This window comes from Mixophyes fleayi, chromosome 8 (assembly GCF_038048845.1).
Source record: "Mixophyes fleayi isolate aMixFle1 chromosome 8, aMixFle1.hap1, whole genome shotgun sequence".
NCBI lineage: Eukaryota > Metazoa > Chordata > Amphibia > Anura > Limnodynastidae > Mixophyes > Mixophyes fleayi.
In genome coordinates this window covers 135,729,654-135,746,973 of record NC_134409.1, presented here as the reverse complement: position 1 = coordinate 135,746,973, position 17,320 = coordinate 135,729,654, and the positions used below count along the sequence as shown (strand labels likewise).

The window sequence follows — 17,320 nt, the reverse complement described above, 5'->3', positions numbered from 1 at the left end:
TGATATGGGGGTGACCACTTAGTTGTACGTAGTATATAATGCGTTATACAATATATTATTAACATATACGTGATTAGAGTATGGTAAATGTTTACAGTATCGGTACACTGAGTGTTCATATTTATATTCATATTGGTAATGAAGTCTTGCTGTATAAGTGTATATTCTACCAATGTATATTGCAAGACGATGTAACAAGTAGTATTGTATCTGTTACTTTGTTTTGGATGAACATAATACACAACTAATTGTGTGTAAAAGTAAAAATGTTATTGTCAATGTTCTATTGATTTGATGTCCCTATTGATCATTTACCGGCATTACATTTAGTTGCAGAGTTTGCACTGGATCACTGCAACCAATCAGCAATTTGCTTTTATCTGTCTAGTTAGACAATGAAAGTAAGTGTCCGATTGGTTGCCGTGGAGCAAAAGTTGTATGTAAATGAAGTGTTCGTAGATGAGCCCTCCTGTGTGTGCAGATAATCACCTATCTATCTGCAGTTCCAGTACTTTACTGTGTTATAATTGGGATTTGCAATGTGGTTTTTCTTAGATTTAAATAAATATTTATCTCTGTTGTTTGTTACTTGTCCCCTATTCTTCTTGTCTTGGTGACTGCAGGGAAAAGATTTGCCTCGGGATCCGCTGATAAAAGTGTCATTATTTGGACTTCCAAATTGGAAGGAATTTTGAAATATACGTAAGTCCTTCTTAGTGGAACAAATGTGTGTTACTCTGTAACATGTTACACACAGGACCGATGCTAGCCTCCATGGCGCCCTAGGCATTTTTACTAAATCGGCGCCCCCCCCCCCCCGCAACAATCGGCGCCCCCCTCCTCCCTCCTCCCCCCCGTCTTTCCTTACCTCACCACCGCCGCCTCTCTGCTCCGTCTCCTCCCCTCCACTCACTGACACTAGTAAGTGGAGGGGAGGAGACGGAGCAGAGAGGAGGCGGTGGGGAGCAATAGCCTCTTCCCCCCCCTCCCCCGTGCATCTGAATGCTGTGCGGCGGCCGTGACGGGTATGGTCAGCGGTCGCCGCACAGTTTTAAAGTAATTTTCATTGCCCTCCAGAGCTCGGCGCCCTAGGCAGGTGCCTAACCTTGCCTAATGGGAGCGCCGGGCCTGGTTACACAGTTCTAGCCTCATGATTTACTTATGTAGGTATAGGAGATGTGGTTTATTCCTGGAAAAGTATAAAGTCATTCGTTCCAGCTGGTCAATAAGGGTCAGGGGCACCAGAAACATTGCTAGCTTGACTGACTACATTGTAATAAAGACTTATTGATCAGTTACTGTTGGCGTGTTGGTCCGTTGCTATCTAGTGACTTGTGTAGTAGACGATCGCAGGTCACCCATCCAATCACAGGACAGCAGTACCTGTAAAGTTTAATATTTTGGGCCTCATGTCAGAAACAGTTGGTGTCTCGGTGAATGCGCCTGAATATTCTGTTTGTTAGGGGGACTGATCATTCGGAAATTTATATTAGATCGGAGTTCAACTTCTAAAATATTGTCAGATTCTGCCGTCACTACCAGAAAACTTATTTGAGTTTACATCTGAAATCTGCATTTTTCTTCCACGATCAGACACAACGATTCCATCCAGTGCGTCTCTTACAACCCAGTCACCCACCAGCTGGCCTCCTGCTCCTCCAGTGACTTTGGTGAGTCCATCTTCTTGTGGGTGGTCCAGTAACTGATCCATCATAGGATATGTAATCGCTCATGTTTCTATCTCTTGTCCAGGTCTGTGGTCTCCAGAGCAGAAGTCGGTCTCCAAACACAAAGTGAGCAGTAAAATTACCTGCTGCAGGTGAGAGCTCTGACCAATCCACAGATACGGCTGTCATTGTAAGTCTGTAGGACTGTGGTCATCATGTAGCAAGAAGAAGGTTATTTAAGGGGAACATGGAATATTCCAGTATAAATATCCTCAGAGGTGTAGTGTTTGTATCAGTCTGGTTGGTTATGTCATTGACCAGTATACGTGATCTGTACTTTGTTCTGTTACCAGCTGGACGAATGACGGGCAGTATTTAGCACTGGGGATGTTTAATGGCATAGTCAGCATTAGGAACAAGAACGGAGAGGAGAAAGTGAAGATTGAGCGTCCTGGAGGATCGCTGTCACCCATATGGTCCATCAGCTGGAATCCTTCCAAGTAAGTTCATCCGCTGGAATCCGAAAACCGCCAAGAGTATGGTCACATGACCCTCCAGCCAATCATCCTGGGCCTGCCTGTGTGGGTGTCTGGCACTCATCTGTACTTTATAAAGGGGTCATTCTCTGGTCTATCCACTTTTTTTTATAGGGAGCGAGCGCCTTATGGTGTAAAACTAGGTGGACATACATACACACTTCCGTTTATAAGCCTGAAGTTATAAAGAGAGTCCCACTGTATAGTGTCAGTCAGCCATTACAACTAATGTTGTTACAACATAATTTAGTATAAATTCTGAACAATTTTTCCTCTGTCCATTTATTGGGAAGGTGATTCCTTAACATTTTGTCCGGTTGCAGAATGTTTGTGTCACAGAGGTCTGAGTTCTCTAATTTATCTACTTTACAGACTGTAAACAAGTTCCATATAACGTATTAAACTTAAAGTGTTTCCTCTTCCGTCAGGGACGAGCACAACGACATCCTGGCCGTGGCAGATTGGGGACAGAAATTATCCTTTTATCAGCTCAGCGGCAAACAGGTACCTCAGAAAATCCATAATATTATAGACTATAGACTTCATAACCGGTGCCAACGTGTGTCATTTTACGTCGTCCAGTAACGCATTATATCATTGTGTATGTTATATTGCTTGATTTACTAACGTATTGTTTGATGCATTATTGGATTATATAATGTGCTGGCATATTGTGATCTGAATGAATAATATTACTATTGGATCTATTACCATATTGTTCTATGCTGCAGGTTGGGAAGGACAGGTCTCTGGGCTGTGATCCTTGCTGTGTCAGTTACTTCTCCAAAGGTGAATATATCGTCCTGAGCGGCTCCGACAAGCAGGTGTCTCTGTTCACCAAAGACGGCGTCCGGTTGGGAACTATCGGCGAGCAGACCACCTGGGTGTGGACCTGCAGAGTCAAACCCGATTCAAACTACGTGGTAAGACGGATCCTGCGCTGCCGCGTGAGGCCTCTGCTGTCACTGAGTCCTGGTGCAGCTATTATATAATATAATGTGTGTTACCCTGCAGGTCATCGGGTGTCAGGATGGAACTCTCGCTTTCTACCAGCTGATCTTCAGCACCGTGCATGGGCTCTACAAGGACCGATACGCCTTCAGGGACTGTATGACCGATGTCATTGTGCAGCACCTCATCACTGAGCAGAAAGGTAGGTAGCACTGCTGACTACTCGTATATACAGTGTACACACAGACAATACCTCTGACTCAGCTCATATTCATCACCTAGGATGGGACTTGTAATCAGGGCCAGATTAACCATAGGGCTAACTGGGCTACAGCCCAGGGGCCTATGGCATCCAGGGGGCCCTTGAAAGTGCTCAGCAGCAGTATTGATCGGTCGGGGGCGGGGGCCGATCAGTGCTGCTGAGCACTTTCACTACGGTCCTTCTCCGGTGCGCTGTAGTCTCCTTACTGAGGAGATCTCGTGAGTCTCACTCTCACGAGATCTCCTCAGTAAAGAGAGTACAGCGTGCCGGGGGGAGGCACTGGCAGCTCGGATCACGGGGGGGAGGCGCGGGCAGCTCGGATCACGGGGGGAAGCCCTCACGGGGGAATGGAAGCCCGCTTAGCCCAGGGGCCTCCATTCCCTTAATCCGGCCCTGCTTGTAATATCGTAGGGGCAGCAAGGACAATGCACACAGACACACTGGGGAACACGGGACGAAACCTAGCAGCAGCCTTTGTAATATTTGTAATATTATATCTATCCATTCTTCTGGTGTTTCCCCTACGTCCGCCCCCTTCCCCCCCTTAATTCTATGTACATCACCCTTGTTCTCCCAGTCTTTGTTAGGTGCATTTAGTCTTCAGCTAACGCCAGGTTAATGGAATGTAACTGATGCAGTGATTGTCCTAAATCTGTTCTCTTTATGAGATCAAAGATATTTATTCATCATCCTTCTGGGGGTAACAGACATCAGTCTTGGGTTTCTGCTTCATCTACCAATGAGGCAGGTGACCTAATGATGTCCCTTTCTTCTGGCCATCAGTTTATAAAGTGCCCTCAGCACAGGGAACGGCTCAGTCATTATGTCTGGTCTCTGTTTTGTTTTCTTTTTGTTGTGAATTGATTTGATTTGGTCTTTCTATGATTTTATGTTGCTCAGGGAAACTCCTGATATCTGTCGTGTGAAAGGGAAAATACATCTCTCTCCAGCGTCTACTTTGTCCCTGGGATCAGCGCTCTGTGCCTGATTCTCACAGTTTTCTAGGTTACATGTTATACCTATAAGGGAGCCCTGCCCCGTCTGTGAGATACACTGTACCCAATACTTGGGGGCTGAGTGTTCACAACATCTAGGCTTACAGTGATGAGTCGCTGGATCCTTCCTCTGACAAGGCCTATAGAGCCCGGCTTCTGTGGCTAAGAGGGAAATGGGTTTATATTCATTTTACTGTGGTATCTGCAGGGTCCTGTTATATGCTCACTCTGTTCTATCTATGTTATCTCTACCGCCAATGGAGGCCCTTCACAAACTCTTATGTCAGCAGGAGGCCCTTCACAAACTCTTATGTCAGCAGAACCTGAGTGAGCCAGAGTCGTTGTACATGGATTACCTTTGTTTCAACTGGTTGAGTCCTTACAGCTCAAGATATTGAAGCAGAAGTTAATAGATGCCTGATACCCATTGGATCTCTAAAGTGGTGTCAACAGGTGTTGGGTGTTTTGCATCTGATTGCATTTTATATGGAATAAATGTTGTTAGAAGCCCCTTTGTGGAATCCCCCCTGAGTGTTTCATGGTGTTGCCGTCTGGTTAGTGGGACAATCATGGTATTCATTGACCACTCGTGGCCTGTGCATGTGGATGTGGACATTGTCCTCCTGAAACATTCCACTCTTATTGGGACAGAAATACTTATCAAATAAGCTTCTGATGACTTTACTTAGAGTGAATTCCATAGAATGATTGAGACAGCTGTGACTGTGACTAAACAGATGGAAACATTCACCTATGTGTTGCGTACATGTTACAGTGAGGATCAAGTGCCGGGAGCTGGTGAAGAAGATCGCGATCTACAAGAACAGACTGGCCATTCAGATGCCGGAGAAGATCCTGATCTACGAGCTGTATTCCGAAGACGCTGCCGACATGCATTACCGCGTCAAGGAGAAGATCATCAAGAAGTTTGAGTGTAATCTGCTGGTGGTGTGCTCGCAGCATGTTATCTTGTGTCAGGTGAGGACCCCATGGGCAAACGCAGGATCTGTAGAGGGGGGTTTCCACACCACGCCGCCAGTGGGCGTCACCAGCATGCATGGGGGTGTGGCTATAATATTAGACAGTGCTTGGCTGCTCTCCAGCTCTTCCTATCCCCATAATATACATGGGCAATGCTGCGTGCACTACTGCTCAAGCAGAGCCGTGTGAAGCGGGGCAGTGTCCAGCCACCTCAATTATACAGTGCCCCAGACTTGGAAAGGGGTTTCCAGGCACTAGGAACCCCCCCCCCCCCTCCTCGGTTTGCCTATGGACCCTGTAAGACCCCACGCATGCTGCCCAAGGCTTAGTAATGTATTCCTATATGTTTTATACTTCTGCATATGCAGAGCCCAACAGTGAGTTACACAGTGGGCAATCTGGTTGTTCAAACCAATCGCTGGACACACAGATTTGTAACCAATTTGGCCACACACGTGAAAGGCCAAAGAGTTATGTGGAACTTGGGATGGATTACCAGATTGCATAGTGCCCTTCTGTTTCCTGGTCAGCCCCTGATGCACCTCTGTGCAGGTCATCAAATCTCCAGAGTAGGAATAATAGTCCTGGTCAGTACCATATATGTGTTTACAGCTGCTCTACTGCTACAAGCACAGTGACCATCCTCCGTTAGGAAGAGATTGCTTCATCTTCACTATTAAGCTTCTTAGTGTTCTGTGTGGTGTTAGCTCAGTGTGCCAGCATCACCCAGCTTTCCTGTGCCTCTGTCTGTGTGTGGCGCTGTGTGTCTTGTGCCCATTACTTACCAGGGAACATTCTCTGATACCCCAGGAGAAGCGGCTGCAGTGCTTGTCCTTTAAGGGTGTGAAGGAGCGGGAATGGATGATGGAGTCTCTAATCCGGTACATCAAGGTGATTGGGGGGCCTCCAGGAAGAGAAGGCCTGCTGGTGGGGCTGAAAAACGGACAGGTAATCTCCCCTGATCAGGGTGTGTTGTACTCCGCAGCGTTACCTCTTCTTACAACAGAATGCGGACATTTATGTCGTAAAAATGGCAGTATTTGTGTTCTTGAGATCTTTCCTGATTGCTGTTTTTTCTCAATATCACTATATCATTGCTGTAAGTTACATTAATAATGATATAAGCACATGGGGCGAATTAAACAGATTGCGCTACAGCCCTTTGCGCTAGAGTACTAGGTCCAGATAGAGCTCTATGAAAGCTATGATCTATTACACGAATGACCACTTGGTGGCGCCATGTGCTTATGTAATTTTCTTGCCATAGATTTTTGCCTATAAGTTATTGAGAAGGAATGTTCCTGAGAGGCGCACACAATGTGTCTGTTACATTGTCCAGCTTTAAATAACAAGCCTGCATTTCACATTAATAAGATAACTTTCTGTGTGTGTGTTAGAATTTCCTTTAAAGCATCCCCTTCCCGTCCTCCATTGTATCTTGTTTCCCCCCAATTCCCAGATGATCCCCGTTTTTGCCAAGCCCCATTTGTAGACAGTCTGTAGGTTTACATTTGTAGAGGTCACTCAGCAACACTGCAGATAATAATGTGTCATAGCCAGTGACCCCGGGGTCCTATTCTCCATATATATATATGCATTCTAGTCAAATCAAGCTACTTAAGGTGTTAAAAAGGTTCTTGTCATGCATTTGGGCCATAGCCCAGGCCTCAACCACCAACCACTCCCCACTGTCACCCCCAGCAATCACCAACCACTCCCAACTGTCACTTCTCCTTCAAGAAATATATATATATATTTTTTAAATCTTTATAAACACTTTTAACAATTAATAAATTAAAAACATCTTAGTATACCAAATTTCAGCCCTTTCTGAATTTTTTTCCCCACACACACTAAGAATGTAGTAGGTCAGTGTATAACTCCGCTCAGCAGGTGGCGCTGCAGCTTGGTTTTATTTTTTCCACACACACACAGACAGACTAACACACGTCACTAGACATTTATATTATAGATATATAAACTGCCTTAAATGAAATACTGTAACATTGGACATAACTTTCCTGTCTTAGTACAAGACACCCTGGAGCTCATTCATTGGTGTTTCCTATAAAACCTCACTATTGGTCTCTCCACATTAAATTCCGCTCTTGTCTTTTTTTTTTTATGTGGACGCTCATTAAATTCTCCCTGTACCACTTTTATTTCCCTCTGGCCACATCATGATTTATCTATGTATCCTGCTTCATTCTCTTGTCTGTCATCTTTTTATTTTTTTTATTAACTATTGTTTATTTATTGAAGTGTACAAAATGTGTTACATACATATAAGTTATATATCTTGTATCAAACTGAACACTAAACAATTCAGTACTTTGTAACAATTATAACCATTATAAACTGAGATAAGATAGGGATAAAATTCTAACAATCTGTTATTACAAACCGTTTGTAGAAGGAAAACAACCGTCTTAATAACCTTTAGTTATTAATTGCGTTAAATAATTGAACCCTATTTGATTGCGTCCCGTACATTACGAGGTGGAGATATATTAGTAAGATAAGAAGCTGCCGCATGTAGGGCGCACGGAGACCGAGCCCTGGGTTGTTGTGTCCTGAAACGCAGGGATTGTAGGAAAGTTGTTGTACTCTGGCGCGAATAAAGATTTCGATAAACGTCCCTTTGATGTGAATGCGACAACATTGCAGCCGTCTCGTTGTGGTTTATTGTCCCTGTCTGTAACTCTCGCCCTTATTTCCATCAGATCCTGAAGATCTTTGTGGACAATCTTTTCGCCATCACGCTCCTGAAACAGGCGACCTCCGTGCGGTGTCTGGATATGAGCTCCACCCGCAACAAGCTGGCCGTGGTGGATGAGAACAACACGTGTCTTGTGTATGACATCACAACCAAAGAGCTGTTGTTCCAGGTCAGAGATGGAGATTGTCTCAGCTGGTCTGGAGAGGCAGAATATAGGCGATTATTAAAGGGGATGTAGTTATATTACTCTCCTCCTTTAGTGTGGGGGGGGGGGGGTAAGCCCCATTCTCTCGGAGGCAGGGGGCACTGGAAGAAAATCTGACCCCCTCTCTCTGTGTAAACCCCTAGTCCCTCATGCCAATGTCCAGTTTCTTCAGGCACAGGGCTCTGTGCCACTACCAGTTATGTTTATGTTGAGATAATTGTAATAGTTTTGTTTTTTTAATGAAGAATAGACTTCAACACAACAGCGCCCCCCAGTGGCCAGATTCTCACCATGGTAGAACGATGACCTGATTTACAGAGTAATGACTTGTGGACAAGACGTCCCTCCAGCCATGGGAGTACCCTAGTTTTAAGCAGATAACAACAATTTTTAATAAGGGTTCAGTAGGGACTAATAACACAACTTGTCCTGTATGTGTCAGTGCTGTAGGGCAGGTATAGGCCGCCGATGGCTCTACAGCTGGAAGTCCCAGCATGCCTTGCCAATCCGAGGCCTCTAGTTCCACAACTCCTTTCTCATCCACCTAGGAGCCCAATGCTAACAGCGTGGCCTGGAACACGCAGTGCGAGGACATGCTGTGCTTCTCCGGAGGAGGGTACCTGAACATCAAGGCCAGTAACTTCCCGGTGCACCAGCAGAAGCTCCAGGGATTTGTGGTGGGATACAACGGCTCCAAGATCTTCTGCCTGCATGTGTACTCCATGTCTTCCGTAGATGTGCCCCAGGTAATCAGACCGCGTACTGCTGCCTAGGTGAGCCATACACAGGAGATAATCCAATCCCTACTGTACATTATATGTGTATCAGAAGTCACTGAGGAGTTCTGTCACCATATAGAAGCACAGAACCCTCCCATAGAGGTCACAGAAGTAACTTACAGTACCGGGTGCGTTATTCCTTATAATACACAAGGTTTTCTGACATTAGAACTCGCCAGTTACAAGTAACGACATCAGAACTCACTGTTTATACCGATATTATTTACAGGATATTATATTAATATTAGCGTCACTTGTGTAATATATGTATTACTTACATGGTACAGAGACCAACTCCATTTATACAGTATAATAGCAGCCATGGGGGTTTAATTGTAGCGGAAGGAGGGTCTGTTGTGTCTGTCTTCATCGTGAAAAATAATGTACAAATAATGCAGCCAATCGGCTTACTAAGAACCAGTGACATCACTGATTCCTAATGATCTGATAGGCTGCAGTTTATAACCATTGGTTCTGCTATTCTGTGCCTATAGTGATTAATATTGTCCGTTTATGGGTCCTGTTGTTGATCTAATGACAGAGACAGTGCGATCTCTGCTGCTCAGTGCATTGTAGTGATTCAGACTTGTTCTTACCCTGACCTGTCCCGTGCCCCCCTCCCCTGCAGTCTGCTCCGATGTACCAGTACCTGGAGAGGAAGATGTTCCGAGAAGCCTATCAGATCGCCTGCCTGGGGGTCACTGACCTGGACTGGAAGGAGCTGGCTATGGAGGCGTTGGAAGGGCTGGATTTTGAGACCGCCAAGAAGGTGACAATCTGTTTCCTGTTTATCAGAATGCTGTGTCTGACATCATGTGATCTGTTTACTCTCCATCCCCAAGCGGAGGGTCCCAGGCACGTCCTGTCATTCACAGGGGTCATCCTGCCTCGGACGAGCATGAAAACTGCTGACACCAGCTCACCGAGACACACACATACCACTAACACATGGCAATGTGCTCAATACACCAACACATAATTACATACTATGTACATAACACATATATAGAAACATAAACCTTAAAACTGTTCTTGTGTGATTATAATGACTGTATTCCTATTACACCGTCATCGGTTGTGGATGATTTCAGATCTCTGCTGCAGATATTGCAACTTCTGATACAAAACAACAGTAACCTGATAGTAAGAATAACAGAACATTACTGTACCTGGGATATTGTGGCAGCGTTACAGTGTAAACTGTCTCCCTGCTCTCTTTATCCTTAATACTGGGAATCCTTCATGACATTATTACAGGTATAAATTCCCACCTCTGTATCAGCACTATGTCTGAGGTTCCCTGGATCTGTGAGACAAATAAAGCTGTGACCTGGTAGATACAAGAGGTGCTGTGTTATGAGTCATATAATACAGTTATTCTGTGATCGGATGGAATATTGGATGTGATGTAAATGGTTCTATGCAGCAGGAATAGTCAGGCAGAGCAGAGCATGCTGGGAATGTTGGTTCACCATCAGCTGGAGGGGGGGGGATCAAGCTGCACCCTTGTGATATAGGAGTTAGATATCTTGTGGATGTGTCTAATAATGTCTTCATTCCTTGTATCAGGCTTTTATACGTGTTCGAGATCTTCGCTACCTGGAACTCATCAACAGTATTGAGGTAATCAGACACTCCTTATGTTATCACTACGGAAAGAAGACCCTTACTTTAGGGGTACACGGTGAACTTTGTTGCTGCAAACAAAGAAAAGTAGACTGTTGGCTGTTTGTCCCCCCCTCACACCCAACACAACCTTAGGCTGTGTAGCCATAAGGTAAGACCTGTGAATGTACATGAGAAGACAGCGGCTTTTGTGTTGTATTCTGTTCATATGTAACGTGGTATTTACTGTCATATTCATTGCCGAGTGTAGTGTCCTTCAGGAGAATTAATCGGGTCTTTACCTTCAGACAACCTGAGCATTTTGTTTGTAATACCCTCCTGCAACCTTTGCTAAATAATTTATATTTCTGGCTTCCTTGTTTTTCACCATGACCTACAGCATCTAGGATTAATTGTTTGTTATGTATTGCCCTTGGATATGACACAGCTCAGCTCTGCTTTGTATATTAGATAGAACAGTTTTGTGTTCTACACATGGGCCTCTGTCTATCCCCTTTTAGTACTAGAGTCCCCGACCGCGGCGGGGTAAGTATGTCCTTGTCCACCTTTTGTAACCAGGGGCCTGATTCATTAAGGATCTTAACTTGAGATACTTCTTATTTCAGTCTCCTGGACAAAACCATGGTACAATGCAAGGGGTGCAAATTAGTATTCTGTTTTGCACATAAGTTAAATACTGACTGTTTTTTCATGTAACACACAAATACTTGATAGCTTATTTGTACACTGACATTTAAAGTTGATATTTGTGTGCTACATGAAAAAACAGTCCGTATTTAATTTATGTGCAAAACAGAATACTAATTTGCACCCCTTGCATTGTAACATGGTTTTGTCCAGGAGACTGAAATAAGAAGTTTCTCAAGTTAAGATCCTGAATGAATCAGGCCCCAGGTCACCAAGTCATCATAATTACTGGTGTTCGGATAGTAAAATGCAGCCTGAAGCCACTGAATACCTTTTAACATTTTTTTGTTATGAAGTTGTTAAAGCCGCGCAGCTCTCCAGCGCTCACCGAGACCCCGGACCACCCCTCTATTGTGTCTACATAACAATGTTGACTTACCCCTGAAATTCCGAGTTCATTGTGTCTCTGGGAGACAAGGAAATCGGGAGAAGACAAATTATTCTGCACATTTTTTCCCTTTCCTTCCTCTGCCTGTTTGTCGGCCGTTTAGCTCAGTGACATAATTTGCGTTATAAATTTATATTTCCTGCAATGTGAAATTTGTTTTGGCTGATTTCCGGGCTGAGTTCAGCTGCGATCAGAAACAGCCCAGGGGACCGGCTGCCAAGACCCAACGTTTCAGGCTGGACAATGTATTAAACACCCTTTTGGTTGAACTATTATTTGGTGTAGGAAAATATATTTATTTTTCCCTGTCCCCATGTATTGCCCCAGTGCTAGTGAGAAAAGGATCAGTGTACAGGACAGATAATACAATTATGATGACCATTTATTTCTAAAGACAAATCTTTTTATAATGCCGTAAGAACGCCATCATGTTTCCCTGCGGCCATACCTTGTGTTTGCTTTGGTAACACTAACAAGTCCCTGAATTCCGCATGCATTGCTAATCCCTAAAAATATTTTACTGACATGTCATAAACATTGACTGACACATTATGACACCGGAAATGATTACCAAACTGAGAGCAGAAGCAGCCTCTGCACAGTAAGTTGCTGGGGGATTGTAAGTGAGTGATTGAAAAAACCTTTTCACAATCTCAAAATCATCGATGAGACACTTTTTTCTGACCTCTTATTTTTTTTTCTTACTGATGGGGGAATGTTTGATTTTTTTTTTTTCACTAACTGTCAGTAAATTTACTGACAGAATGTCCCTGGAGATCAGTCAGTTGAGGGTTAGAATAGACACCCAGCAGCTCCTGTTTGTGTCATGCTGGGAGCTGTAGTAGGACAATAGCCGGAGAGTGAGCGGACAATAGCCGGAGAGTGAGCGGACAATAGCCGGAGAGTGAGCGGACAATAGCCGGAGAGTGAGCGGACAATAGCTGGAGAGTAACAGAATGCCAAAACAACAGCTGCCAAAGAGTCGCTCTGTGCATTGTAATTTAATGTGCTGCAAATCCCCCGACCAGTGTAAAAGTTAATAACTGGTGTAGACAGAACTAAAGTATATTAAGGGAGTCCCAAGATTTACAGCCTGGATAGTTTAGTTTTCTATTGAATCCAGTCTGGCTCCTGTCATCGCCCTCTCACACTGCACCTGACTCCTTATACCCGGGCTTCCACCTGAGACACAGCGTTACGGGCTGCTATGGAATGAAGCACAGTCCCCAGTGTACTCCGACACAAAGCCTGCAATCACAACAGTTGTTCTAGAGGAGAAGTTCGTTGTTAACCCCTTTAGATGTTATGGGTTATCGTATAATGCATTACAAGCTGGGGAATGTACATCACAGCATAGGTACCTTCAGGAGTTTAACCCAAGTGAATCTTCAAGCTTTAGTTATAACTTTTATTTTTCCAAAGTACTCACATACATAGGTGTAAATAACGGGATTAATAGATGTCAGTACAAACATGCAATGTAACAAAGTAATGAGGAAGGCAAGTCAGATAATTGGTTACATAGGGAGAGGAATCTGTAGCAGAAAGAAGTAATAATACCACTGTATAGGTCATTGGTACGGCCTCATCTAGATACTGTGTTCAGTTCTGGAGGCCATATCTCCAGAAGGATATAAATACATTACAGACTGTACATAGAAGGGCAGCTAAAATGGTGCATGGCCTACAGCACAAAACTTACCTGGAAAGACTAAAAGATCTTAATATGTATAGTTTGGAGCAGAGAAGGGAACGGGGGACATGATGGAAACTTTCATATATATCCAGGGTTATGACAAGGTGCAGGAGGGAAACATTCTACAAAGGAAGAGAAGTATTAGAACACGAGGACATGTACTGACACTGGGGGGAAGAGAAGTATTAGGACACGAGGACATGTACTGACACTGGGGGGGAAGAGAAGTATTAGAACACGAGGACATGCACTGACACTGGGAGGGAAGAGAAGTATTAGGACACGAGGACATGTACTGACACTGGGGGGAAGAGAAGTATTAGAACACGAGGACATGTACTGACACTGGGGGGGGAAGAGAAGTATTAGAACACGAGGACATGCACTGACACTGGGGGGGAAGAGAAGTATTAGAACACGAGGACATGTACTGACACTGGGGGGAAGAGAAGTATTAGAACACGAGGACATGTACTGACACTGGGGGGAAGAGAAGTATTAGAACACGAGGACATGTACTGACACTGGGGGGAAGAGAAGTATTAGATCACGAGGACATGTACTGACACTGGGGGGAAGAGAAGTATTAGAACACGAGGACATGTACTGACACTGGGGGGGAAGAGAAGTATTAGAACACGAGGACATGTACTGACACTGGGAGGGAAGAGAAGTATTAGAACAGGAGGACATGTACTGACACTGGGGGAAGAGAAGTATTAGAACACGAGGACATGTACTGACACTGGGGGGAAGAGAAGTATTAGAACAGGAGGACATGCACTGACACTGGGGGGAAGAGAAGTATTAGAACACGAGGACATGTACTGACACTGGAGGGGTAGAGAAGTATTAGAACATGAGGACATGTACTAACACTGGGGGGAAGAGAAGTATTAGAACACGAGGACATGCACTGACACTGGGAGAAGAGAAGTATTAGGATACGAGGACATGTACTGACACTGGAGGGAAGAGAAGTATTAGAACAGGAGGACATGCACTGACACTGGGGGGAAGAGAAGTATTAGGACACGAGGACATGTACTGACACTGGGGGGGAAGAGAAGTATTAGAACATGAGGACATGTACTGACACTGGGGGGAAGAGAAGTATTAGAACACGAGGACATGTACTGACACTGGGGGGAAGAGAAGTATTAGAACACGAGGACATGTACTGACACTGGGGGGAAGAGAAGTATTAGAACACGAGGACATGTACTGACACTGGGGGGAAGAGAAGTATTAGAACACGAGGACATGTACTGACACTGGGGGGGGAAGAGAAGTATTAGAACACGAGGACATGTACTGACACTGGGGGGAAGAGAAGTATTAGAACACGAGGACATGTACTGACACTGGGGGAAGTAGGTTCAGAGGAAATATGAAGAAAAACTACTTCACAGAAAGTGTAGTGGATAAGTAGAATAGCCTCCATCAGAGGTGGTAGAGGCTGATACAGTAGAGCAATTTAAACATGCTTGGGATAGACATAAGGATATACTTATAAAGATTAAAGGATCCAATAAGGTTGGAGGTTACCATAGGTTAAAAAATGGGCAGACTAGATGGGTCAAGTGGTTCTTATCTGCTATCAAGTTCTATAGCTATAGAAAAGGAACGTCTCTAATCTGTTGTGCACATGTTTTTGAATCCGTCTTCTTATCTGCCGTCAAATTCTAAGTTTCTAAACATATGTCTTGTTAGTAAACACCCCCTCTCGTAAGTGTCAGAAGGATGGGGGTCCAACAGAGTTACCCCCGTCCCTCGATGCCTCTATAATGATTGTGAAGATGATGGGATGATTTATACATTTTATTTAATTATGACACCCAGAAGATTTTAATGTGGCAGAAGCACAGACCGCTCTGTCCTCGGACACTTCACAAACCGCTTGGTGTTTTAATTACAGAATTTCTACATTTTCTTCTCTGTTGTGAAAAATTCCTCCAGTTCCTACTTCCGCAGTGGGGGGTTTCGGTCTTCTATGAGGAGTAGAATAAATAGTGGATTTTAATGCTCTTTTCTCTCTCGTGTGTCTTCCAGGAGCGGAAAAAGCGCGGAGACACCAACGAGGACTTGTTCCTGGCAGACGTGTACACTTACCAGGGCAAGTTCCACGAGGCAGCCAAACTGTACAAGAAGGGCGGACAGGAGAGCCGAGCGCTGGATATGTACACGGACCTGCGCATGTTTGAGTACGCCAAGGTATGATCCGTACATAGTAGACCATTCAGGGTCCATATTGCTTGTCTCACAAGAGGCGACGCTCCATAAGCAGGACTAACACTCTGTAAAACCTTCATCTGTTATAGGAGATGATTGTCAAGGCTCGTTGTCACTGAACACACGTGTAACACGAGTGATATCAGACAAGTAGGGGCTTGGTTTTGTTTTGTACATATGGACAGACAGACCAGGAGGATGCAACAGAGGCAGTCAAAATATGAGAAACAATTAGTATTATAAATACTAATATGCAAATAGCCTTAGATATAATTACATTATGCTGGACGTCGCATGTTTTGGGGCAGAATGGTGGCACAGTGGTTAGCATTGTTCCCTCACAACGCCGGGGTCATGAGTTTGATTTTGACCAAGGCCCTATCTGTGTGTATTTTGTATCTTTGAATAAACTGTAATAAATGCAATAATAAATATATTTTGACTCCATGTAACACCCGAGAAGTAATCTGGCAATCAGTTATGTGACCCCTGACCTCCATTTTTGCCCCATTTTTCCATTACTCCAATACTATGATGCTTTCCATTTATTTTTACTGTTCTGTCAACAGCAATTTAATTTTAAGTGAACTTTCAGACCCCTGGCTGTCAGTCTGGGAGAATAATTCTGGAGATCTCCGCGTTACTGCTGTGTGGGTGGGTTATTTGGCGGAGCCCCCATTTAGACCTCAAAGAAACCGTTGCTCATATGAAGTGAGGCTGAGCGCGTTTTACCATCACTGACAGTTCTGTCATAGTCCATCATAGAACACCTTCAAAATGAGTCACGTGACACAAGTGGGAGGGGCCTGTCTTTTTTTGTTAGCAAAAACATACTGGTGGGTTAAATAGCTGCTGGCAAAAATTGACCCTAGTCTGTGTGTATATTAGGGAATTGAGACTCTAAGTACCAATGAGGCAGGGACTGATGTGAGCGAATTCTCTGTATAGCATTGCGAAATTAGCGGTGCTATATAAATAATTGCTGATGATTAGCAAAAAAAATGGTTTTGACCTCTGTCAAAATACACCTCAGAAACAACTTAGGAGACCTTTTTTATATATATATATATATATATATAGTTTATAATTTTATATAGCACCACCATACTACGTAGTGGTGTACAGAGAATACATCTATATAAGCTGTGTGTATTGACGGTCATCCCTTCCTCAGGATTTTTTGGCAACTGGGGACCCAAAAGAGACCAAGAATCTAATCACCAAGCAGGCCGACTGGGCACGGAACATCCGAGAGCCGAAAGCGGCTGCTGAGATGTACGTGTCCGCTGGAGAGCACATGAAAGCCATAGAGCTGAGCGGGACCCACGGCTGGGTGGAGATGTGAGTATACCTCCATACTACAACGTGAAACGGGCACTATATAGGATCCAGCAAGGATGGCAGGGCATGCTTGTATTTGTAGTTCACCAACAGAGAGCGATACATTGCCTATATCTGCTTTAATAATAATCAACAGCTAAATACAACTCGATCCATGCGTTCTCAGTGCCGTTGCTCGTTCTCATCAATTATTAATATTCTTTCTTTTTGTTTTTTATTTATAAAGCGTAAACATGTTCACCTCGCACATTACGT

The 17,320-nt window shown here is 44.1% G+C and overlaps 1 protein-coding gene across 1 annotated transcript in view; it reads left to right on the top strand.

Moving 5' to 3' along the window:
• The window catches only part of IFT122 (intraflagellar transport 122), a 55,356-nt gene that overhangs the window by 2,703 nt on the left and 35,333 nt on the right, over positions 1 to 17,320 (top strand). Inside the window, exons 4-18 of the mRNA XM_075183713.1 lie at positions 624 to 702; positions 1,594 to 1,670; positions 1,753 to 1,819; positions 2,021 to 2,167; positions 2,632 to 2,707; positions 2,935 to 3,126; positions 3,218 to 3,356; positions 5,187 to 5,389; positions 6,203 to 6,340; positions 8,116 to 8,280; positions 8,865 to 9,062; positions 9,724 to 9,864; positions 10,665 to 10,718; positions 15,545 to 15,706; positions 16,899 to 17,065. Coding sequence (XP_075039814.1) covers positions 624 to 702; positions 1,594 to 1,670; positions 1,753 to 1,819; positions 2,021 to 2,167; positions 2,632 to 2,707; positions 2,935 to 3,126; positions 3,218 to 3,356; positions 5,187 to 5,389; positions 6,203 to 6,340; positions 8,116 to 8,280; positions 8,865 to 9,062; positions 9,724 to 9,864; positions 10,665 to 10,718; positions 15,545 to 15,706; positions 16,899 to 17,065 — 2,005 coding nt within the window. The remainder of the gene's footprint in view (positions 1 to 623; positions 703 to 1,593; positions 1,671 to 1,752; positions 1,820 to 2,020; positions 2,168 to 2,631; positions 2,708 to 2,934; positions 3,127 to 3,217; positions 3,357 to 5,186; positions 5,390 to 6,202; positions 6,341 to 8,115; positions 8,281 to 8,864; positions 9,063 to 9,723; positions 9,865 to 10,664; positions 10,719 to 15,544; positions 15,707 to 16,898; positions 17,066 to 17,320) is intronic.